This window comes from Nuphar pumila, chromosome 17 (assembly GCF_984573655.1).
Source record: "Nuphar pumila chromosome 17, dmNupPumi1.hap1.1, whole genome shotgun sequence".
Classification (NCBI taxonomy): Eukaryota; Viridiplantae; Streptophyta; class Magnoliopsida; order Nymphaeales; family Nymphaeaceae; genus Nuphar; species Nuphar pumila.
The window spans coordinates 60275693-60300495 of record NC_143265.1 but is presented as its reverse complement, the minus strand read 5'-3'; the positions used below and the strand labels follow the sequence as shown (position 1 = coordinate 60300495).

The following is a 24803-nucleotide window of genomic DNA, read 5'->3' as shown; positions in this document are numbered from 1 at the left end:
ACTGAATCATAAGGAGGAAGAATGCCCACGTCCTTGTAGTGAATATGTTGACATTTGTTAATTTCATGCAAACAATATTAGATCATACTACATCATACAAAATTGAATCATACAAGAATAATATATATATATTACAAATAATTGATTCACAATTTACAGATATATCAAATGAACGGTAGCAACACGGTCATGGAGTTAAGACAACACACAATTATGAAATATAAACAATGGTCATATACATTTTTTAACTCTTTCTGAATAGAGAAAAATAACACAAAGGCAAAAAATAAAGCAATAACGCATGCACTTACATTACACTTCCTTTGTGACTCTAGATGCTTTGTCAACTCTTCAATAAGTAGATGTTGAATTGTACTTATATCAATTTTTGGGTTTAGCCATGAGTCCTCCAACCAATTATGACTTTATGACAACAGCCTTTCTTTTTTGCTTGTGATGGAGACATGTTGCAGTGTTTATGAACCTCAAAAAACACACGTGGCTTACTAAAGCCCACATATCAAATTTAATACCAAATTCATCATATAGTGACAAATAAAAAAAAATCTAATCACATAGGCACATAAGCATCTGTTTCAAAACCTAATCACACAAGCACATAACCATTCATTTCAAAATAAATATTTTAAAACCTAAATTACATAGGCATTCATTTTAAAAAATATATTTCAGAATTTAATCACATAAGCACATAAACATTCATTTCATAAAATATATTTCAAAACCTAATCACATAGTCACATAAGCATTCATTTCAAGACATATATTTCAAAGCCTAATCACATAGGCACATAAGCATTCATTTCTAAACCTAATCACATAGGCATATAAGCATTCATTTAAAAAAATATATTTCAAAACCTAATCACATAAGATTTTTTTAAAAAAGTACATTTCAAAACCTAATCACATAGGCATATAAGCATTCATTTAAAAACCTAATCACATAGGCATATAAGCATTCATTTAAAAAACTAATCACATAGGCACATAAGCATTCATTTAAAAAATACATATCATAACCTAATCATATAGACATTCATTTAAAAAAAATATACTTCAAAAATTAATCAAATAGGCACAAAAGCATTAATTTCAAAATATAGATTTCAAAACCTAATCACATAGTCACATAAGCATTCCTTTCAAAAAATATATTTTAGAACCTAATCATATAGGTACATAAGAATTTATTTCAAAACATATATTTCAAAACCTGATCTCATAGGCACATAAGCATTAGTTTTAAAACATATATTTCAGAACCTAATCACATAGGCACACCAATTCATATCACACAAAATAATAAAAAAACTAGTGTTGGTTGGTAAGTACCGATACTAACAACATTGGTCCAAACCAAAGTTTTGTTTTTTCTTTGTTATTAGAAAAAAAAAACAAAGAAAGAGAGGGAGAGAAAGTTACATTAAGGGACCAACTTTTTGCACTCAATTTAAAAAATAAGCCTCACTTTTATGAAATTCATGGGCACATCTTTCCCGAAAAATGCCAAATAAGGACCTCATGCCAAAATCCATCATCTTGAAACACGTGATGGATTTTGACCTCATCTCCATCCTAAAGAGTTTTACCACAAACTTCACCAAAAGGTAGATACAAAAAATAATAAACACAACAACCCATCAATTCATCTTATCAATGTTGAATTAACATTTAGCCAGGTAACTCATGGTTACCTCTATACTGAACTTTTTCATTAAAAGGCTCACCAAAAAGTGAATGTGCCTCAATAGATATACAAAAGAATAAAAAACACACACTTCAAGACTTTGCAAGATCATACAACACAAATTTACGATACAAGATAAAGAAAAAAAGAAAGAAGGAATGCAATTCCATCTCTTCATTAAAGCTTGCAGAAGAATCTCATTACGAAAGGATTGTAGTTAACACTTACAATTTTATCATCTACTTCCTAATTCGCAAAAAACGTTGGTGTCAATCAACTTATGAAGCAAAATGATGTTCTATTTATTTCATGCGGGAGCGTAGAAAAAACTGAGCAAGGGCATCAAACTATATTTCATCTTCTCCAAAAAATAAAATCTGATCTACTTACTGACCTTGTATCATCATTTAGCCAAGCAACCCATTGTTATCTCCACACCCATAACCTCCTTGACCATATGAACCAAATGTTCATGAATTTCATTTAACATTGACCAACAAGTTCCACATGGATTCAACTTTGCATATGTTGCGTTAGGTTATGAAAATCTCACAACAAACTTCACCGTATGCCTCTGTCAACATTATTAGTACCGGTATCATCCCTGAATCGTTTATAATATTTAGTTGCTCTACCGATATCCATAAATTTCAATTAATTCTGCAAGTAATAGTCGCCCATTACCCTAGAAATCGAGAGAGAGACGCTGAAACCCTAAAAGAGAGAGAGAAAGAGTTACAAAAACTCTGAAAAATCAAAGAAAGAGATGTAAAAACCTTAGAAAATCAAGAGCGTGAGAGAATACAAACCAAACAAATACAAATGAAAGAACTCGATTATGGCCCTCTCTGCTCAAACATGAAAAAAGAGTAGCGATCAGGAGGTGGCCATTGGCGGTGTCACCCGAGCATGGAGGAGGATTCAAAGGTCATCGACGACGGTCTCTCTCGAGCAGGGCAAAGGATAGGAGGTGGGCTGGTGGCCCAGTGAAATCACATAGAGAGAGAGAGAGATAAAAAGATAAATAAAAAGGGTTTGTCGGGTCCTTTTTAAATACAACTCTATAACACCAACAGAACTTTCGTTGTTATAGAGTAAAACCCTATAACAACATGATCTAGATCTCGCCGTTAATGATCTATATCATCAATTTTTTATGGCCATTAAAAATTATTGGTAAAGCGTTTTAACACTAATATTTAATGACAAAGAGTTGTGTTGTTATACATGTCTTTATCAATAATATAACTCTCACCGTTATAGGGGGGTTACCCTATAACAGTGAGATTCAGACCTCGTTGTTAATGATATATAACAGTGAGATCTTCTGTCTGTCAAATATAGTTGTTAAAGTGTTTTAATGATAACATTTAATAGTGCAATAATCTCACTGATATAAACAAATCTTTAACAACGACATCTTGATGTTATCAATATAGTTATAAGCAATAATGACGAGATGTGTGCAGGGGTAAGACATTCAAGGCCCGATCCACCTCACCGTTATTGATGAAGCAATAATGGTGAAATCCATGGTTGTAGTAGAATAACAACGACGTGATGTTTTTGTTGCTGCTATTACCTATCAATTATCGGGGACAAAACACTCACCCTTATTGCTTGATCAATAGTGGCGAGTTTTTTTGTAATCGTTAAAGCATCATTGATATTAACCCTCATCCTTGTAGTGCTTCCATCAATATTGTTGTTAAATGTGCAATATAATTACCTTTTAACTTAAAAAATTTATAACAACTTTATTATTCTTTTTGAAAAATAGAAAAAACACCTAAATTATGCCTACACTCATTCTCAGTTTCTTTTGGAAAAGTTAAAAATAAACCCTCATTGTAACGCCCAAAATTTTAGAGATATCTTTTTGGTTTTTTTTACAAAACATATAAGAATCCTTTTTACTTGGAAAACACTTTTTCTAAAGTGTTGGTCCTAGAAAATGACTACGAAACAAGACTTTTGCTCGATTTGACAAAAACCACAAATTTATTTATAATTAATGAGCTGTGTATACAAATTTTTGATTCAATAATCATCGGAGTTCCAAAACTAAAAAAAATCTTGCAAAAGATTCCTAGGTCCCCGTACTTCGATGTCCTCGAGCTCTCCACGTCCTTCACATCCCTTTTAGACTACCGTTGGGCTCCTAGAAGAAAGAAATATAAAAAACAAGGAGACAAAATGAGTCTAAGTGTGGTTCCACCCCCCAACACGATCACTTAGCTGGTGATGCATTACAAAATTATGTTTAAAGCCTCTTTGACAAAAAATCAAGTTTTAAAACTGGAAGTGTCGAACCTTAGTCATAGGCATCGACCTTCAAGCATACTTAACACACTAGCACGGACATAGAGGAGCCGACCCTCAGGTGCCTAGGTGCACCAACTCACAACTCATGCAATGAATGTCTCAATGCAGGAATATTTTAATTAATATTTTTATTTATTGTGTTTTGCATTACATGTCATGTTCACACAGATCATTAAGTTTTGATCCTGATTATCGACATGGGTTTACCATGTTTTGGATTAAAATAAGCATGCATATAAGCACGCTAAAAATAACCGTTGAAGTGCAACAATTTTCTGCACATACAGGTTGAAACAGTATCTAGCAAATGCCTAAAGGTTAACACTTGAATCGTAGAGAGTAAACTTAGAACAACAAGCTTAATATACAGTTAAGAATTAACACAAGGAATTGCAGAAAATTTCTGCTTATATGGGGTTAAAATAACATCTTTATGAACATTCAAAAGCAGAAATCGTGTTGCATAAAATTTAGGCATGGGCAAAATAGCATGCTTATAAACTCTTAAAACACCGCTATATGAGTGCAGAAAAATTCTGCACCTTAAAGGCTATAACAACATGCTTAATACTCATAAAACAGAGTCCCATGAGTGGATACAAATTTTGCACTTTAGAGGCTATAACAACATGCTTAAAATATTTACAAATCAATTTTTAAGAACAATTACATATGCATGCTGTCAACTAACAATTCAACTACAATAGAAATTTAAAAACAAACATGCTGTCATTAAACATATCTACAACAGAAAAAAAAAAGTTAAGAACAAGCATGTTGTCTAACTACACTAGGATATACAACATGCTTAATGCTCATAAATCACAACTCTATGAATACAAAAAAGATTATGCACCTTAGAGGTTATAACAGCATACTTAAATCACAACTTTATGAATGCAAAAAAAATCTGCATCTCAGAGGCTATAACGATATGCCTAACAACATTTTAAATCGTACTTAAATCATAACTCTATGAGTGCAGAAAATTCTGCACCATAGAGGCTATAACAACATGCCTAAAACATTTAAAAATAAATTTTAAGAACAATTATATCTATATATGTTGTCTACTAACTATTCAAATACAGCTAAAAATTAGAAACAAACGTGCTGTCATTAAACATACCCACAACAGAAAAGGGGATAGTAAGTGAAATAAAGAAAAGCGGAGAGATAATGAGGTATGAGTGAAAAGGAGGAATACACACATTTTATTTTAATTTATTCGTAACTTAAAATCATGAAAAGAAGGAAGGGGTAGACATGTTTGGTGAGGGAGAGAGGTGGGGACCACTTGCCCTCACCCTAATCAAATGTTCATATAAATGGATACTTTCACCTTTGCAGCCCAAAAGAATCCCCAAACTACCATCTTCATACCCAAATTATTCCTCACTGAACCAAAAACCTCAACGATGCCATTCTCATTAAATTATTTTTTCATTGTTTAATGAGACGTCTCACCTGATTGTTAAAAGTTATCGATTCACAAACAACTCATCTTAATTTTCGTTAAGAAACCGATTTTATCAACATTGACGAGAAGTGAAAAAAGGGAAAACTCAAAATTCTAAACCCCTGTTAAATCCGACTCGTTATTCAGTAAAGAAAATATTGAGAACATAAAAAAAAACTTCCTTGGCCCCCCCCGCTCACAGACATTGGGCATTTACAAAACTACGTTTCAAAGCAGAGACCCGCCAACACCCCAAAACCCTCTCTCTCTCTCTCTCGTGGGCAAAATAATAGAAGGGAGGGAGAGAGAGGCAAGAGATTTTCTTACCGTTCCGGCGAGGTTCATTGTCTCTCCTCACTCTGGTTCAAAAAGTTTCACGTTTCTAGGGTTTTAGGGGAAGAAGAAGAAGAAGAAGAAAGAAGCGATGTCGTGGGAAGACGAGAGGATCGCCTTGGACGCGGCGGTCGCGGGGCGCCTGGTGAGAGACTACGTAAGCCGGGACTCCTCCAGGCGGGTCGATCTCGAGGAGGCTCTGGAGGCTTCTAGATACGCCACCCACCCGTACTCGTCTCCCCCGAAAGAGGTACGCAGTGATATTGTCAATTTTATCGCATCTGGTTTTCGGCGCTTGTTCCCAACCTTACCTTGTGTTTTTGCATTTTTTTCCTGGCTGTGCTGATCGTGTTCGACAATCATTAGTTCCGTAGTTCTGCAAATTGTAGCTCCATGGGTGCGAACTCAAGCAGTATAACGCATCCATCCATTTCATTTATTTTATATTTTTTTTCGGTGAATTCGGTTTCTGGGATTGTAGTATGGAGAGATTCACGGTTTCGTGTAGGCAGTGGTATTCTTTGGCGTGAAATACACTTTCAGTTGCGTATGTCGTGACTTGGTACTTCTAGTAGAGGATTCATGGTGAGTGATAATGGTCCTTAATGGATTGGCGTGTGGTTATTCGCATGTTCGGCATTTTTTGGTCGTTATAAGATAGCAAGTAATTGTCCAATTGAATTGATTGCTAATTTGTTTTGAAGGTAAGAACGCCCATACCATGTTCCGCAAATAAATTTAGGATCCTGGTTTAGTTCTTGATGTTTCTTCTGGTATAATAGCAGGGGATCATAGCACATTATGGGCTTCCTCAGTAATGTGATCCTTGGTAATATATTCCTTAATATGGTTCTTAAGAAGCTGATGTTCTTTCCTCAGTAGGCTGTTTGCGTACTTACTGCAACGTTTATTGATGCAGTGGCCTCCAGCGGTTGAAGTAGCCAATACCAGAGATCTTCCTGCTGTACTTATTGATAGATACAATGCAGCTGGAGGAGAAGGTACTGCTTTATGTGGAATTTTTCCAGAAATTCGGCGAGCATGGGCATCTGTGGACAACTCTCTGTTCCTTTGGCGTTTTGATAAATGGTACAGTCAACTTCTGTCTCATCCTCGCTGTTGTATATAACAGTCATAGAAGCATCAAGTTCTGGAAAACATCTAGTAATACATTTTTTTAATCCAATTATGACCCATGGTTGCAGAGTGCTTTGATTGGCCAATCGTGTTGTAATCCATTTGAAAGGCTAAGAACCATTTGTACAAGTAAACCTGCACTAACCGTTTGCCAACTAGTTTGTTCTTTTCTGAGTAATCTTCCTCATGGAAAGGGTAGATCCCCATTGTTCCACAACCTTTTGCTGGTCCTGAAGTTTATTTTGTAGAATCTTCTAAGAATACCACAAAGCAGCTGTTTTCTCTTGAATGTTTGGTGCAATTTGGATCTGACTATACTCAGCATAACCATCCAAATAGGATTTGCTCCTTGTATTATACTTTTGCTCCTAAGAATGGCATAACTTTTAAAAGATAACAAAGAGCTTGCTTAGCGCTTGCAATTTTGTTACTATATTATTATTATTATTATTTTTATAAACTATATGGGTTACATTTACCTTAATGTGTGCTTTAAATTGGAAAAGTGTTAAACTTTTACCACCCTGATTTTTGCAAATAAACTCTGGATCATTGATATTACTAGTTTATAAGCCAGAGATACTTAATGAAATAGAGGTTACATGTGTAATTTTATCTAACATGTGAGTCTGTTATAGATTTTGTGGCTACTATTCCGTGTTCTTAATGTACCATTGCTCTTCAGGGATGGCCAGTGTCCTGAATATAGTGGCGAAGAACAAGCGATATGTGCTGTTGGACTTGCTAAAGCTAAGCCTGGCATCTTTGTGGAAGCCATTCAATATCTTTTGGTTTTGGCAACTCCTGTTGAGGTGACCGTCTTTTGATTGATATTTATGTTGCTCTTTTGAAATGAGCTGAACATGCAATTGAGTTGGTTCCTTTTTGCAGCACCTTGGAGTGTGAAAGGCTAAGTTCATTTGTACTTATCTACAATTGCTTCTAACAGCAATATATGAACGAATGACATAGTTATTCTGATGACCAACCAACAAGCTAAAGAATTGTTGCTAGACCAGCTGCTTCAGCAATTTTATGCTTTTCTTGAATATGTTATTTTCTCTGTCATCAGATTGAAGTCCTAGTTTCTCTGCAGTCAGATTGAAACATTTCTAGCTTGTTCTATTTCTTATCATAGAGATCATGTCTTGAATTTGTTTTTGAATTGTGTTAGTTGACATGTGCCGAGGCTGTCACATATTTTTGGGAAGGTCAACATAACCTTTGGAGGAGCTTCCTTTATCATAATTTGCAATTATTTCACCCTTCTTCACTTTAATTATTCATATTCTATCATGTCAAAAAGACTGAAAATGCTCCTTTTTTTGCCTTTATACCTTGTTCTTTTGCTGAATTTAATTGCCACCCTTCCATGCGGTCAGTTGATTCTCTTGAAGGATGGATCTACCATGCAAATTTTCCATCTGATTTGTTGTTATGCTTATTGAACTTAACTGAAATAGCCTTTTGAGCTTCATATGGATACGTGGTAGGTCCAAACTCCAAAGTGTTAAGGCTTAAGAGTGAAGCTAACAGTTTTCTGGTCTTGCTAAAGTTACATGATTCTATTTTCAGATCAATGGAAATGATGATGGGTTTTCCCATATGTATGTGTTTATTCTGTATGGGAATCTGCATTGGTTTATATGTTTATTATTGTATGCTTGGGTTGCAATGCTTAAGAGTGAAGTTAACAGTTTTCTGGTCTTGCTAAAGTTACATAATTCTATTTTCAGGTCAATTGGAATGATGATGGGTTTTCTCATATGTATGTGTTTGTTCTGTATGGGAATCTGCATTGATGTGTATGTTTATTATTGTATGCTTGGGTTACAATGCTTTCGCAAATTTATTTAGTTATTCTCATAGTCACAAATATCGGTCTTGACTATATCTCGGCAAGGCAATTTCTCGCTGTAGTATAGGTTTAGTTGATAAGTCTCAGGAAAAACTCGGTACTTAAAATATTTTAAAAATATAAAAATAATAGGAATGAGTAAGAAAAATAACATGTTTAGATAATAAAATGCACATATAATAAAAGAAATAAGTAAAAAAACTATAAAAGAAAGAAGATAAACATAGTTAAGATATAGAAAAGAAGTAGAAAGGTAAAAGGTAGCTCATAATATCATGATATTATCACAATATATAAATTTCTGAGGTTTTCAAAATATATTGATGTTTTGCCTTTAATATTGTTTTATGAATTTACAGCTATATTTTCAAAATGTCACCTATATCTGTGACTATGGTTATTCTGCATCTAATTATGGCCTTTGCAGCTGATTCTTTTGGGGGTTTGCTGCTCTGCAAGTGGTGATGGTGAAGATCCGTACGCTGAGATTGCACTACAACCTTTGCCAGAGTACACAATACCATCTGATGGAGTCACTATGACTTGCATTACTTGTACTGATAAGGGTCACATTTTCCTTGCTGGTCGTGATGGTCATCTATATGAGATGCAGTATACGACTGGCTCTGGCTGGCGCAAGCGTTGCCGTAAAATCTGTCATACAGTTAATGTTGGGAGTCTTATTTCAAGGTATTTTAGCACGATTGATTAAAAATCCGTTTCAAAAAAACACTATTGTCCATTATTTACATTTTTATGTTTATATTGTTTAGGTGGGTGTTGCCAAATGTTCTTAAATTCGGTGCCATTGATCCGATCATTGGCATGGTCGTTGATAATGAGAGGTCTATTTTATATGCAAGAACTCAAGAATCAAAAGTTATGGTGTTTGATCTAGGAGCAAGTGGTGATGGACCACCTAAAAGAATTGCAGAAGAGAGGAATCTGGTTGATCAAAGAGATGGATTATATGGGGGTGTCCGGTCTACGACATCTAGGGCAGTTTCTCGAGCATCAAAAGCATCTATAGTTTTCATTGGACCATTATCCACTTTGGAGTCAAAAAGGCTGCATCTTGTAGCTGTATTGTCTGATGGTAGAAGAATGTATCTATCCACTGCATCAACTACTGGAAACAATAACTCCATTGGGGGTTTACTAGGATTAAGTAATGCTATTCAGAGGCCATGTTCTTTAAGAGTGGTATCAACTCGACCTTGTCCCTCTGTTGGAGTTGGCACCCTCCCTGTAGGTAGTAGACCACATGCTGAAGATTTGGTCTTGAAAGTAGAAACATCATATTATTCTTCTGGATTACTTGTCCTTTCTGATTCCTCGCCTCCGGCAATGTCCTGTCTTTTGCTTGTGAACAGAGATCCAAGTGCTCATTCTTCTGCTCCCAGTAGCTTTGGTGCAGCTGCAAGAAATATTCTTGCATTACGTGAAACAGTATCTTCACTCCCTGTTGAAGGTAGAATGCTCTACATGGCTGATGTGTTACCTTTGCCAGATACAGCAGCTACACTGCAGTCATTGTACTTAGAATCATGTGGCATTTGGGGTCTGGGAAAATCATGTGAGAAAGCCTCTGTGCAACTTTGGGCCTTGGGTGATCTTGCAACTCAACATATCTTACCAAGAAGAAGAGCTGTTGTGTTCAGCACCATGGGCATGACAGAAATAGTACTCAATAGGCCTGTAGACATTTTGCGAAGGTTGTTAGAATCCAGTGCTCCAAGATCCTTACTAGAAGACTTCTTCAATCGTTTTGGTGCTGGGGAGGCTGCAGCAATGTGTTTGCTACTGGCTGCTAAGCTTATCTCCCCTGAAGAAATTTTAATCAGCAATGCTGTTGCTGAGAAAGCTGCCGAGTCATTTGAAGATCCAAGGTTGGTTGGTGTGCCACAAGTTGATGGAAGTAGTGCAGTATCAAATGCTGTAACTCCTCCTGGTGTGGGGTTCAATATGGGCCAGGTTGTTCAGGAAGCAGATCCTGTATTTTCAGGTGCCCATGAAGGGCTTTGTCTATGCACTGCTAGATTACTTGCTCCTGTGTGGGAGCTTCCTATCATGATTATCAAGGGTGGTGGAAGCTCTGAGACCAATTTTCAGCAAGGGGTTATAACTTGCAGGCTTTCGTTTGAGGGAATGCAGATCCTTGAAAGCAAGATTCGCTCCCTAGAACAATTTCTGCGCTCTCGTAGAAACCAGAGAAGGGGGCTGTATGGATGTGTTGCTAGTTTTGGAGATCTGACTGGTTCTATCCTGTATGAAACTGGGTTAGGTTCTGGAATCAGCGAGGATAGCACTAGAAGGAATCTGTATAGCAACTATGCTCGAAGTGTTAATATGGATGGTGGCACAACAATTGCCAATAAAAAACCAAGGCTTCCATATAGTCCTGCAGAACTTGCTGCACTGGAAGTATGATAATTTTTTGCTCGATCTTTAATTCCTTTCTTGATTCTTCCATTGTATTGTTGTCTTGCATAATATTGTCTTATACCTTATGTGTCTGCCTTATACAGGTCAGGGGGATGGAATGTCTGAGGCGATTGCTTAGAAGATCTGGTGAAGCTCTATTCTTGCTTCGGCTTCTTGTACGGCACCAGGTTACTCGTTTGGTTCAGAGTCTGGATATTAATCTGCGCATGAAACTTGTTCAATTGACTTTTCAGCAACTTGTATGTTCAGAGGAGGGTGAGCAGCTTGCAACAAGACTCATTGCTGCACTGATGGAGGTAGCTACATTTGCTTGTGATTCTTAATGCTAATGCCTCTTGAATATGAGTGGTAAACAAAATGTTAGTTTTATTAGTCGTAATGAAGGTTTCTGGTTGACTTCTAGATATTAGCTTCTGGATTATTGAGTCAATGGTCTCACAACCTGAATTCTTAAATGCAACACAACAAAGTTTTTTTTTAATAATATAGCTGCACTTGTTTCAGTATTATATTGGTCCAGAGGGCAGGGGAACACTGGATGATATTAGTAGCAAACTAAAAGAAGGTTGTCCCAGTTACTACAATGAGTCAGACAACAAATTCTTCCAGGCAGTAGAGTTTCTTGAGAGGGCAGCTGTTACTGGTGATGCAGAGGAGAGAGAAAATCTTGCTAAGGAAGCTTATAGCCTATTAGCCAAAGTTCCAGAGTCTGCAGATCTGAGTACTGTTTGCAAGCGGTTTGAAGATTTAAGGTCACTATCCACTCTAGGCTATAACAGGGAGCATGTGTTACTCTGTGCTGTTTTTCTATGCATCTTATTGGAAAGTAGTTACTAATTGTCATTTTATGTGAGTCTGCATATGGAATTGTGGATACACTTGTCTATTGTTGCTGTTCAGTATTAGTAATAAGCCAAGTAATGCTTTCTTGTATGGCTCTTTTTATATATGTTTTGGCATTGTCAAAACATGTTTTTTCGTCATTCGTGGTTGCCACTCAAATAATTGTTTTTAATGTTCTTATCACATGTGAATGATGAAAAGTAACTTCAGTTTGTGATCATTATCTAATTTCTTTTGTGAAGGGTCATCCACTTTGATGGTGTTGGTGCGTGTAGTTTGTGTACTACATCCATGTCTTCTGACAATGTCAAATGGAGAAATTGAACTTTGTGACTGCAGAATTTCAGATTGAGGAGAGAATCGTCAGAATAGTGCAATAATAAGATGCATCTTGAATGATCTGCCTTCTGTTTAGACAAGATGCATGGAATCCAGAAGCACTAGATGAAATACAGAGGCATAACTTGATTCTATGCTATGTTAAAAGTAGCTTTTTAAAATGAGAAATTGATTTTCTTTTACTTTATTCACTTGAATGATATACATGCTTATTGCAAGTGAAAGTAAATGAATACTCCTCTGCGATTAACTAAGATACGGGCATGAAGAATTATATATCTGAGAATATATTCACTGATCAGTGGTCACTTGGGCATTTTCTTTTATTGTTTTCTGGCAATTCTTATGTTTTTTTGTTCCTTGTAAGATTTGAAAGCATTTCACTGATACATGCACTCAAAATCTTATCTAATGTGCAATCCAGACTGAGTCTTCTTGTGAGTAAACCATCTTATCACTGTTCTTGTTTCTCCAGATTTTATGAGGCAGTTGTGCGTCTGCCATTGCAGAAGGCTCTGGCTCTCGATCCTGAAGGAGATGCCTTCAATGATCAAATTGATGCAAGTCGTCGAGAGCATGCACTTGCTCTTCGTCAGCAGTGCTATGAGATTGTGACAAATGCACTCCGTTCTTTAAAAGGCGAAGCTGCACAAAGAGGAGCGGAGATAAAGTTTGGATCTTCCACTAGAGTTACTGGTAAACAGGTCCTTGATCAAGCTTCTCAGGAAAAATACATAAGGCAGATTGTTCAGCTTGGTGTGCAGTCAACTGATAAAATATTCCATGAACACTTATATATAAGTATGATTGACCTTGGTCTTGAAAATGAACTTTTAGAATTTGGAGGTTCAGATTTAGTGCCTTTCCTGCAGAATGCAGGCCGAGAGCCTATAAGAAAGGTTTGTTGGTGCTGACATATAAATGCCTAGCAGTTTTTAATAAGATATGGTCTTTTTATGCTAATAAAAAATCAGTAAATCATGGAGTGTATTTCCGCATATTGCTTCATATTTTTGCTTTCCGATTCAGGTGGAAAGGGTGTCAGCGGTAACACCTTTACTGTCACAAATTGGTCAGGAGAAGGGTCCTATTCCCTCTCATCAAGTGAAATATATTGAACTACTTGCAAGATATTATGTCTTGAAGAGGCAACATATACTTGCTGCTCTGGTACTGATGAGACTAGCGGAAAGGCAGAGTGCAGATGTTGGTGAAACCCTGACACTTGAGCAAAGGTCAGCCCAAAATTGGCTTATCATTTTCGTAACCTGAAACCCTTGTAGCAATTATATGCAGATGCTAAGAATACTGTTATTTCTTATGAAAAATGAGTATTTTGTTTCCTATTCTGATATATACTTTTTCTTTTATGTGTCTTTTCATAATGTTTATTGGAAGCAGGCAGCAGTATTTAAGTAATGCAGTGCTTCAGGCAAAAAGCGCTCGCAGCAGTGGTGGTTCTTCTAGTCCATTGGGAGGTCCCTATGATAGTGGCTTGCTGGACTTGCTTGAAGGTAAACTTGCTGTTCTTCGTTTTCAGTTGAAGATTAAAGGAGAACTTGAAGGTATAGTGTCAAAGCTAGCCGATGCATCAGGTGCAACAAGAGATTCAGTTTCAGATGATGCATTTCCTCAAAGGAACCTAATGGCTGATGTCAATATGGCAACTACCGCCAAGCCCAAAGCAAGAGAGCTAGCACTGGATTTAAAGAGTATTACTCAACTATACAACGATTATGCCATTCCTTTTGAGCTTTGGGAGGTTTGTTTCTTTACCTTGCTGCTTAGTTCAATGGGAATTTTTTCTACAATGTAGGGATGCTTGAAACAATCCTCCATTTTGATTATCTCAAAATCTGACACCGTGGTCTGACCAGGGTTGACTCCATTAACAAAAACAAGGATTTTGGGTTAATCCAAATCTGTAGTGCTAAAAATTGTCCTGAAATGAGGTGACCTTTCAAAACTTCTATATTCAATTAAATAACTTGGTTGGTGGTTAGGGTAGGACTTGCTGAAATGTTATCAGTATCAGCCTGTTATATATGTGGGTTGGGCTTGGGCCGGTTCACGGGCTACCGGGCGGACCGATGGGCCTGAGTTATTTATTAATTTTTAACAAAAAAAATAAAATAAAAAAACTATTGCATAGTAACTTGGTAACTATTACTATTTACCTAATTGGTTACATTACTTTTATGAAAACTAGAAAGATAATTAATTGGGTGCATTGCAAGTTGAGAACTGTAAGGAAATGAGGGCCTCCAACCACCACTGTGGACACACAAAAGAGCCACAACAAGATCCACCAAATGAACAAAGTAAACACACAAAGAGCCACAAAATAAACTCACTCACAAAACCCACAAAGGGACAAACAAAGGAGGCTCACAAATTATAAAAACAATATTTTATTATTGTCAAACCCATGCAAAAAGCATTACAAACAAGAGGGGAATCATCCCCTATTTATATACATCATAGGAGTCCCATAGAGACGTTGGACCTCTACCAGCCCCAACGTCTCTTGTTGACTAGTCAACCATGTGTTACTAGTTCAAAAGAAACTAAAAAAAAGAAAAGAAAAAAAAACTATCCTAGTGTTAATGCAATATATGTATATTTATATGTATGTATTCTCTATATATACATATAGATAATAAATACATATGTATATATATACATAATACATGTGCATACGAATATACAATGTGTATATATATATATACACACACACACAATTTTAATACTCTCCCTCAAACTTACGATTGGATAACCAAAAGTTTGTCTAAGAGAAAGTGAAATTTAGGATCAACGAGAGGTTTTGTGAATAAATCCGCCAACTGGTATTTTGAGGTAACATAAAAAAGATCGATAGTGCTTTGTAGATACTTCTTTCATACTTTGTGACATTTTATCTCAATATGTTTGGTACGCTCGTGAAAGGTCCGGTTGTTGGCAATGTAGATGAAACTTTTGTTGTCATACCACATTCATGATGCTTCTTTAATCTAAACTCCCATATTAGCCAAGAGTCTTCTGAGCCAGATCACCTCTATAGTGTTTGTAGCAATGACTCAGTATTTTGCTTCAGTCGAAAAGAGAGAAACCTTTTGTTGCTTCTTACACCGCCATGAGATTAACGATTTACCTAACCTAAGAAAATGCAAAAACCTATTGTTGAGTGTCGGTTATTGAAATCACCTCCCCGCAGTTAAATCTAATGATAAAGAAGCATATAAGAAAAATCCTTGGTAAATAGAAGTCTTAATATATCTAATAATATGCAAAATAGCTCTCATATGAACAAAAGTGGGAGCATTATGAAATTGGCTTGCTGTGTAAACTGAATGCATTATTAGATCTCATAATTGAAAGATAAGAAAGTGTACCGATAAATTGTTTGTATGGTGTCAGATTTTCAAGTGATTTTCCATCATCAATTCTTATCTTAGCATTGACAACATCGGGAGTGTCGACCTTATTATCTCAGATTTCATACGTGACAATAATATCTAGTGCAAATTTAGATTGAGTCGATAGATAACCTTTAGAAGAATAAGCTACTTCAATTCTAAGAAAACATTTAAAAAAACTCAAATCAGTCATTTCAAAATGTTTCTTGAGAAGTTTTTTAATTTGTTCAACTCCCTGTTTGTTTCCTCTGGTGATAATCATGTCATCCACATAGAGGAGAAAAATAATAATACCTGTTTGTGTCAGTTGGACAAGATTAAAATCCAATATCAAACATAACTTGAATAAACCTATCATACCAATCCTTCATTGCTTGTTTAAAACCATAAAGAAATTTATTCAAATGAAGAACTTTTACTCTAAGAATAGTTATACCAGGTGGTGCTTCCATATAAACTTCTTCAATCAAATTCTCATTAAGAAATTCATTCCTAACGTCCATTTGATATATGTGCCATCTTCTCACAGAGACAAGGGCTACTAAAGTCCTAACTGTGGTCATCCTAGCAACTGAGGCAAAAGTTTCTTTATAATCTATGCCATACTCTTGGGATATTCCTTGACAACTAATTTGACTTTGTATCTTTCAAGAGTCCATCACTTTTGGTTTTTACCTTATACACCAATCTACATGTAGGTTTCTTTCCTGGGGGAATGTCTTGAATAGTCCAAGTATTTGCTCTTTCTGAAGCATCTAGCTCTACCCTCATGACTTCTACCCATTCAGAGTGTTCTTTTGTTTGAGCGTAGGTTGAGGGATCTATATAGGAATGCATTAATGTAACGTAGGCTTTGTACTTAGGTGAAAAAAAGTCATAAGACACAAATTTTTCAAGGGATTTTGAAACTCTAGATGACCTTCTAGTTTGTATTTCAATCTTGTTTTCACTATCCGGATATCTTTTAAGTTCACATGGAAGTTTAGAATCACTACGTCTCTATATAGTCAAAAGCAGTAGGCGGTGCTTAGTCGGTAGACCCCTAAAAAGACTGGTCGAGGACTAGGCGGTACTAGTCGGTACTAGTCGGTACCCCAATTAAATATAAAAAAATACAGAAAAATGCATTAAAATATGTTTAATTCTTTTACTCAGATGATTTTATTACACAAGTACAAAATTATACATGCTTTCACAAAATATATTAATATATATAACCACAATATACATGTATATAATTGTACACACACACATATATATATATATATTCAATTATTCATTACATATTCTATATAATCAACTAAATATGCTTTTAACCTTTTAGAACAACACAATAACACATACATATATAAATAACATATTACATAATTCATAATGCTAAACATACTTTCAGGCTTTTATAGAAAAATTCATCAGAAACAAACACACACATATATAAAAAACATAATCAATTAAAATTAATTGTGCATTCTTACAATGTTTCACAGAAAAAATCCCAAAACCAAACTAGCACACACATATATAAATATAATAACTAAGCATGTTTTCATGATTTCATAGAACAAATCACACAAACACACACATATACATATAATTATATATACAAAAAAATAACAATATATATATATATATATATATATATATATATATATATATATATATATATATACAACTAAATTGCCCTCGTGCCTAGGCAGATGCAGCTTAGTCGCCGACTATGCACTTTAGTTGGTGCCTAGTTGGCAAAATTAGTAACTTTTAAGGTACCCACCTAGGAATTGCAAAGCCTAGGCATTTTACTTAGCCTAGACCGACTAGGTGGACTAGTCGGTGCCTAGTCTGGGCTTTTGACTACATAGCTATGCCTAGAATATTGAATATAATTTTGATTCTTATAGGATTGCTCTTCTCTAATCTCATTATCATGAGATTGTTCTTCACTCGATATATCATTTCTAAGCTCATGATCTTCATCAAGATCAACATCATAATCGTCATATTTTGGAATTAAATTCAACAACAAAGAATAATTAATTATTTTTTTAGATTTTTCAATTTCCATAAATCTTTATTTTCTAAGAAAGACACTTTTCTTGAGAGATAACTTTTTATTTCTAAAATCAAAGCATCTATAGCCTTTTTGGTTATTTACGTATCTCAAAAGGACACAAGGAATAACACGGGGAGAAATTTTATCATTCTTGTTAGTAAAAAATTTTATCATTCTTGTTAGTAAAAACAAAACATTTACGCTCAAAGACTAAATCTAGAATAATCAAGAATTAGTTTGAAAAGTTTTTCAATTGGTGGCACTTTTTTCAAAGAAGAAGATGACATTTTCTTAATGAGATAAGCTACATTCAATGTGGCTTCTGTAATGAAGTATGTAGAAGAATCAAGAATGCAAATGCATTCACAATGTCCAACAATGGACTTAGCACAAAGAAGAAATCAACTAAGGGATAAAACGAAAGGCCTTGTAACAAGGCTACACATAAAATAAACTCTTTTTATTAAAGAGGAGCTCTCAAAAGCAATACAATCTCAAGGGGGAAAAACCCCTATTTATACACTTCAAGGGACCACAAGGGGGCTCCCAATAGAGTCGTTGGGAGCCCCCAACGACTCTATGGTGGGCCCCCCTTACGTGGCTTCAAAAAATAAAAAAAATAAAAAAATAAAAATAAAGAGAAAAGAAATACAAAAAAGAAATACCCCTATCTGGTATTATGTAAAATGACCATAATACCCCTATTGGGTATTATGGTATATTTGAAGAAATACATATATATATATATATATATATATATGTATTGATACATATATTTTAACACCCCCCTCAAACTTTACAGGGAGATGACCGAAAGTTTGCCAAGAAACAAAAAGCGGGGAGCAGGAAGTGCTTTAGTAAAAAAGTCTGCAAGCTGATATTTGGATGTGACATATGGCAGTGTAACTGTCCCACAAAGATACTCATCACGAACATAGTGGCAGTCCATTTCTATATGTTTGGTCCACTCATGGAAGGTGTGATTGCTGACAATATAGATGACACTTTTATTGTCACAACAAAGCTTCGAGGCCCCAAAAATTTCAACTCCCATATCTTGAAGAAGACTTCGAAGCCACACAAGTTCCACTGTAGTGGTTGCCATAGCCCGATACTCAGCCTCAGTAGATGATAAAGAGACTTTCTGCTGTTTCTTGCATCTCCAAGCAATAAACGAAACTCCTAAAAAGACACAAAAACCAGTAGTTGAGATTCTATAGTTTGGGTTTCCTCCCCCGTTAACATCAATATAGGCAAGCAAATTTAATGAAGAGAGTGAGGATAAAAAAACCCTTTAGTTAGAGTGTTTTTGATGTAGCGAATAATCTGAAGCACAACACTCATGCACAGTTGTAGCATCATGCTGGAATTGGCTTGCAGAGTGAACAATGTGAGCGATGTCTGGCCTGGTGATGGTCAGATAGGTGAGAGACCCACTGAGTTGTCTGTAGGGTGTATGATCATTCAGTAGAACCCCATCCTCCAACCGTAGTTTAGCATTGATAACCTCTAGAGTCTCCACCTTTTTTCATCTGAAATTCCAGATTTGGAACATATATCTGCAACAAGTTGCATCTGTAATAATATATACCCTCGAGGAGAGTATGCAACTTCAATGCCAAGAAAATATCTGAGAAAACCTAAATCAGACATATCAAAGTTATCTTTTAACATATTTTTAACATCAATAATACCACTTTCATCATTGCCTGTGATGATCATATTATCAACATAAAGCAAAAAAATAAAAATACTATTACCTGCACTTTTAACAAAGAGAGCAATGTCAGTATAACAAGAACGAAATCCCAACTTAATCATAATAACACTAAATCTATCATACCAAGCCTTAAGGGCTTGTTTAAGACCATATAAAGCTTTTAATAATTTATGGGTTTGACCTTGTTCATGAGTAATTCTCGATGGAGGGTCTATATATATTTCTTTGTTTAATTGACCATTAAGAAATGCATTTTTAACATCTAATTGAAATATAATCCATTTCTTAGATGATGCTACAACAATTAGGGTCCCGACATTAGTCATTCGAGCAACAGGAGCAAAAGTCTCCTCATAGTCAATGCCGTATTCTTGTGAGTATCTCTTAGCCACTAATCTTGCTTTATATCGTTCTAAGGAACCATCACTTTTTGTCTTAAATTTGTAAACCCAACGACATCCAATAACTTTTTTATTTGGAGGAAGTTTAACTATTTCCCAAGTTTTAGCCTTCTTTAAGGCATCTAGTTCTACCCTCATTGCTTCAATCCAATGCGATATATTTTTTGCTTGATTATAATGAGAAGGCTCATAGTATAAATGTAAGGCAATTAGCCAAGCTCTATAATTTGGTGAGAGCGATTCATATGAAACAAACCTATTAGGTGGAATTGATTCTCTAGAGGAGCACATAAGGAAAGTTTCTTCTAGAGGTTCATTAAGCCGCAAGAATTTTTCTAAAGCACTAATAGGTTTCTCTTGCTCACGCCGGGTGTAAACATGTAGATTATCCCCATTAATTGGTGATGTTTTAATATTATGTGTCTTCTAATATTTTCGAATGACTTAAAGTTTCATTATTCGTATCTTCTAAAAGATCATTTAAAAACATATATTCAATTTCATTTTGTTTGTCTAATATTTCAAATCCGTTCTCATCTTCTAGAAATGTCACATCTTTTGAGACATATATCTTATTGTTTTTATAATCAAAACATCTATAGCCCTTTTGATTTTCACCATATCCCAAGAATAAACATTCAATTGCCTTTGGTGATAATTTATCTCTTTTATGTAAAAGTGCAAAACATTTATATCAAAAAATACGAAGACGATTGAAATCAGGTGTAATTTTAAAAAGTTTTTCATAAGGAGAGATATTATTTAATTTTGAGAACTACATTCGATTGATTAAGTGGAAGTTAACACAGCTTCGGCCCAAAAATTTTTAGGAATACTTTTAGAAATAAGTAATGATCTAGTGGTTTCTAAGATATGCCTATGTTTTCTTTCCGCTAGACCGTTTTGTTGTCGAGTTTTTGGACATGATCTTTGATGACAAATGCCATGTCGTTTTAAATATGTTTGAAATTCATTTGATAGGTATTCTCCTCCGGAGTCGGATCTAAGAATATATACATGACTTTGAAATGGATTTTGAATTTTTGCACAAAATTCTTTAAAAAAGGTAAAGACTTCCGATTTAAGGCTAAGAAAATAAATCCATACATATCTAGTATAATCATCAATAAATGTTATATAATATGAATAACCACCTTTAGATAGAACCAGAGATGGTCCCCACACATCAGAATGCATCAATTCAAAAGGTCTAGTTGAAATAAAGGTTCTTGTAGGAAATGGAATAGACTTCATTTTTCCAAAAATGCAATCTTTGCAATTAATATATTTTTCTTTACAAAACTTGTTTCCAAAAGGAAAACGATACATTTTAGATTAACTTGAATGTCCAAGTCTTTTATGTCAAGTTTCAATACTTTTATCTTAGACATAAGTACAAAAAGAGTTTGTAGGGAGTGTCAAGTTATCCATGTAGTAAAGATCTCCATTTCTATGGCCTTGCCCAATTCGCTTTCCGGATTGGAGATCCTGCACAAAACACACTTGAGATGAGAAAGATATTTCACATCCATGGTCGACAATTTGGGAAATGAAAAAAAGGTTTAGATTTAGTTTAAGAACTATTCATACTTTTGGAACAAAAAAGTTTTGAAATTTTTTAGGATCTAGAGTTCCAATTCCATTTATTTTGAGAAAAGTTTCATCGGCCGTAGAGACAAAATATTTTTGAATTGGTGCATACATTGGTTAAAGCATTTTCATGGGGAGTCATGTGAAAAGAAGCTCCGGAATCTAAAATCCAAGAAAACGTACCGGGAGGTGATGACGAGACAATGGCGGCAACAGATGTGGAGGAAGTGACCTTTAAGATTTGTTGGAGAGCCATGGATATTTGACCAAGAGTGTCCTTGGGATCCCCGTTTTTGCCTTCATCTTCTTTAATGGAGGATTCCTCAACGGAAGCCACCTTAGGCTTGAAAGTCCCATTTAATTTTTGGGCATACGGGTTTGATATGTCCCGGCTCATAACAATGATGACATAATCATCTTCTTTCTACCATTTCCTTGTTTTCCAAAATGAGGTGACTTGTATGTTTTAACATGATTGTCGGGTTTAGATACGGCAATAACTTCATCCATGCTTTTACTCATGCCATGCCGAGTCTCTTCTTGAGTAATTTCGGCAATGACATCCTCTAATGGAGGAAGAGTGGATCTATGAAGGAGTGAGGATCTCACTTGTTCAAATTCGGGACGAAGCCCAAATAAAAATTGAAACAATCTATCTTGTTCCATTTGTTTTTGTCGAAGCTCAATATCCTCCATAGCCACCCATTTTGACTCTAAAAGAGCCAATTCATCCCAGAAGGGGTTTAGAGCACTATAGTAATCTTGGATGCTCATATCCCCTTGTTTGGTAGTTCTAACTTTCTCTTGCAAAAAATAAGCTCTTGCAAGATATTTTTGGGTATACATACCTTTCATAAAAAACCAAGCTTCATTGGCTCGGCGAAATTTTGCAATATTGATACATACCTTAAGTTCAACATTATTCATAAACCATGCTAGGATTTTTGCATGGTTGCTCTCCCAATCTTCCACTTGACGTTGATGGTTTTCTATTGCTTTGAGGCGAGTATCTCCCTCAAGAGCTTTTTCTTGACCTCCTTCCATCTTTGTGAGCTTAAGTTGAGGTTCCGGAATGATCCCTACATAACCCCAAAGTTTCTTTCCTTTGAGATTATTTTTCATTGCGGATGCCCACATCATGTAATTTTTTTCATTGAGCTTAAATAATAGGTCGATCTTGGTCTCCATTGCTTCAATAAGAGAATATATAAAAGTGGAGAGAGAGACAAGATTTCACTTTGGAAGAATCGGATGGCTCTGATACCATGTAATGAAGTATGAAGAAGAATCAAGAATGCAAATGCATTCACAATGTCCAACAATGGATTTAGCAGTTAGCACAAAGGCACAAAGAAAAAATCCACTAAGGGATAAAACGAAAGGCCTTGTAACAAGGCTACACATAAAATAAATACCTTTTTTATTAAAGAGGAGCTCTCAAAAGCAATACAATCTCAAGGGGGAAAAGCCCCTATTTATACACTTCAAGGGGCCCCAACGACTTTATGGTGGGCCCCCCTATGTGGCTTCAAAAAAGAAAAGAAAAAATAAAAATTAAAGAGAAAAGAAATACAAAAAAGAAAATAAGAAAAATAAATACCCCTATTGGGTATTATGTGAAATGACCATAATACCCCTATCGGGTATTATGGTGTATTTGAAGAAATACATATATATATATATATATATATATATGTGTGTGTGTGTGTATTGATACATATATTTTAACAACTTCAACCCAAAAATCTTTTGGTACTTGGTTTGCAATAAGCAAGGTTCTTGTTGTTTGTATAATATGCCTATTCTTTCTTTAAGCCAAACCATTTTGTTGTGGAGTGTAAGGATAATATTTTTGATGTATGATGCCATTTAAATTTATGTAATCTTTAAATTCTTTTGATAATTTTTTTCCTAAATTAGTGTAAAAGATAGAAATATCATTTTTGAATTTATTTTTGACCAAATTGTGAAATATTTGAAAATGTGAAAAAACTTTAGATTTGTGTTTAAGGAAATAGATCCAAGTATGTCTAGTAAAATCATTAACAAAAGTTACATAGTACACAATTCCACCTTTAGATATAACAGGCGTTGGTCCCCAAACATCCGAATGTATTAACTCAAGCGGTCGAGAAGAAACAAAGCTTATTTTTTGAAATAATAATCTCTTCATTTTTTCAAGAATACAATCTTCATATGTAAAGTTTTCAGAATTACAATTTTTTTCCAACTTTGGAAAATACTGAATTTTGGATATTTCAGGATGATTAAGCCTTTTATACTATAAATCCAATTTTAATTTATGAACATTACAACAATAAGTATTCTTGGGTATTTCTAGAAAATCCATATAGTCTAAGTTTCATTCTCTATGGCTTTCTCCAATCATCTTCACTGGATGGTGATCCTGCACCTGACAACCATTATATGAGAAAAAACATTAAATCCATGGTCAAATAATTGTGAAACAGACAAAAGATTTAAATTTAATTTAGGAATATATTTAATTTTTGGAATAAAAAATTTATTTGAATTTTGAGAAATATTTTCGAAATTCCCTATTCTTTTTATCTCAAGAGATGTCTCTCATAGACAATTAACACATTTGACCTGCTTGAGTTATGACATTCAGATAAAATATCACCATTTAGTGTCATGTGAAAAGAGACACCTGAGTCAAGAAGCTAAAGAGATTTACCGGGATCAAAGAAGCCAAAAGAAGAAACCGCGAGTCCATTCGATGAAGACACTTTTTTGAGTAAAGGTTGAAGAGCATCTATTAGTTGTGTCAAGGACATGTTCTCAATTGATGAGTCTTGTGTGCTTTTGACATCACTTGACTCTCGTGGAGGACCAATCAAGACGACCTTCTTCTCATATGGCCTTTTCAACTTAGGACAATAGGTTTTGACGTGCCCTGATTCATGACAATAATAACAATTATTTTTTTTCTTCTCATAATCATTGCCTTGTTTTCCATAATACTCATTGCTTGGCTTTTCATAGTGTAGTGGTTTGTAGGTACAAACATAGTTTTTCGGCCTAGATACGGCTAGAACCGAGTCATCATCACTCTTAAAAGTCCTCTTCTTAAGCCTATTTTTTTCATACTGAACTGCTTAATTGTGATCTCAATAGAAGGGTCTTTCCCTCTATAGAGGAGGGCCAACTTTGTA

General features: G+C 35.1%; 1 protein-coding gene across 2 annotated transcripts in view; it reads left to right on the top strand.

Annotated features, from left to right (window-relative positions):
• The first annotated feature begins 5782 nt into the window (after nt 1–5782).
• NUP155 (nucleoporin 155) overlaps nt 5783–24803 on the top strand; it is a 67167-nt gene continuing 48146 nt past the window's right edge. The window contains exons 1-11 of one of the 2 annotated variants that reach the window (XM_089993167.1): nt 5783–6078; nt 6748–6917; nt 7651–7777; nt 9251–9513; nt 9597–11247; nt 11352–11564; nt 11773–12020; nt 12926–13349; nt 13480–13685; nt 13852–13964; nt 14046–14212. In XM_089993167.1, the coding sequence (XP_089849293.1) occupies nt 5920–6078; nt 6748–6917; nt 7651–7777; nt 9251–9513; nt 9597–11247; nt 11352–11564; nt 11773–12020; nt 12926–13349; nt 13480–13685; nt 13852–13964; nt 14046–14212 (3741 nt within the window). In that variant the 5' untranslated portion in view covers nt 5783–5919. Of the gene's footprint in view, nt 6079–6747; nt 6918–7650; nt 7778–9250; nt 9514–9596; nt 11248–11351; nt 11565–11772; nt 12021–12925; nt 13350–13479; nt 13686–13851; nt 14213–24803 lie in introns of both variants that reach the window. The other variant, XM_089993166.1, reaches the window with a different exon arrangement.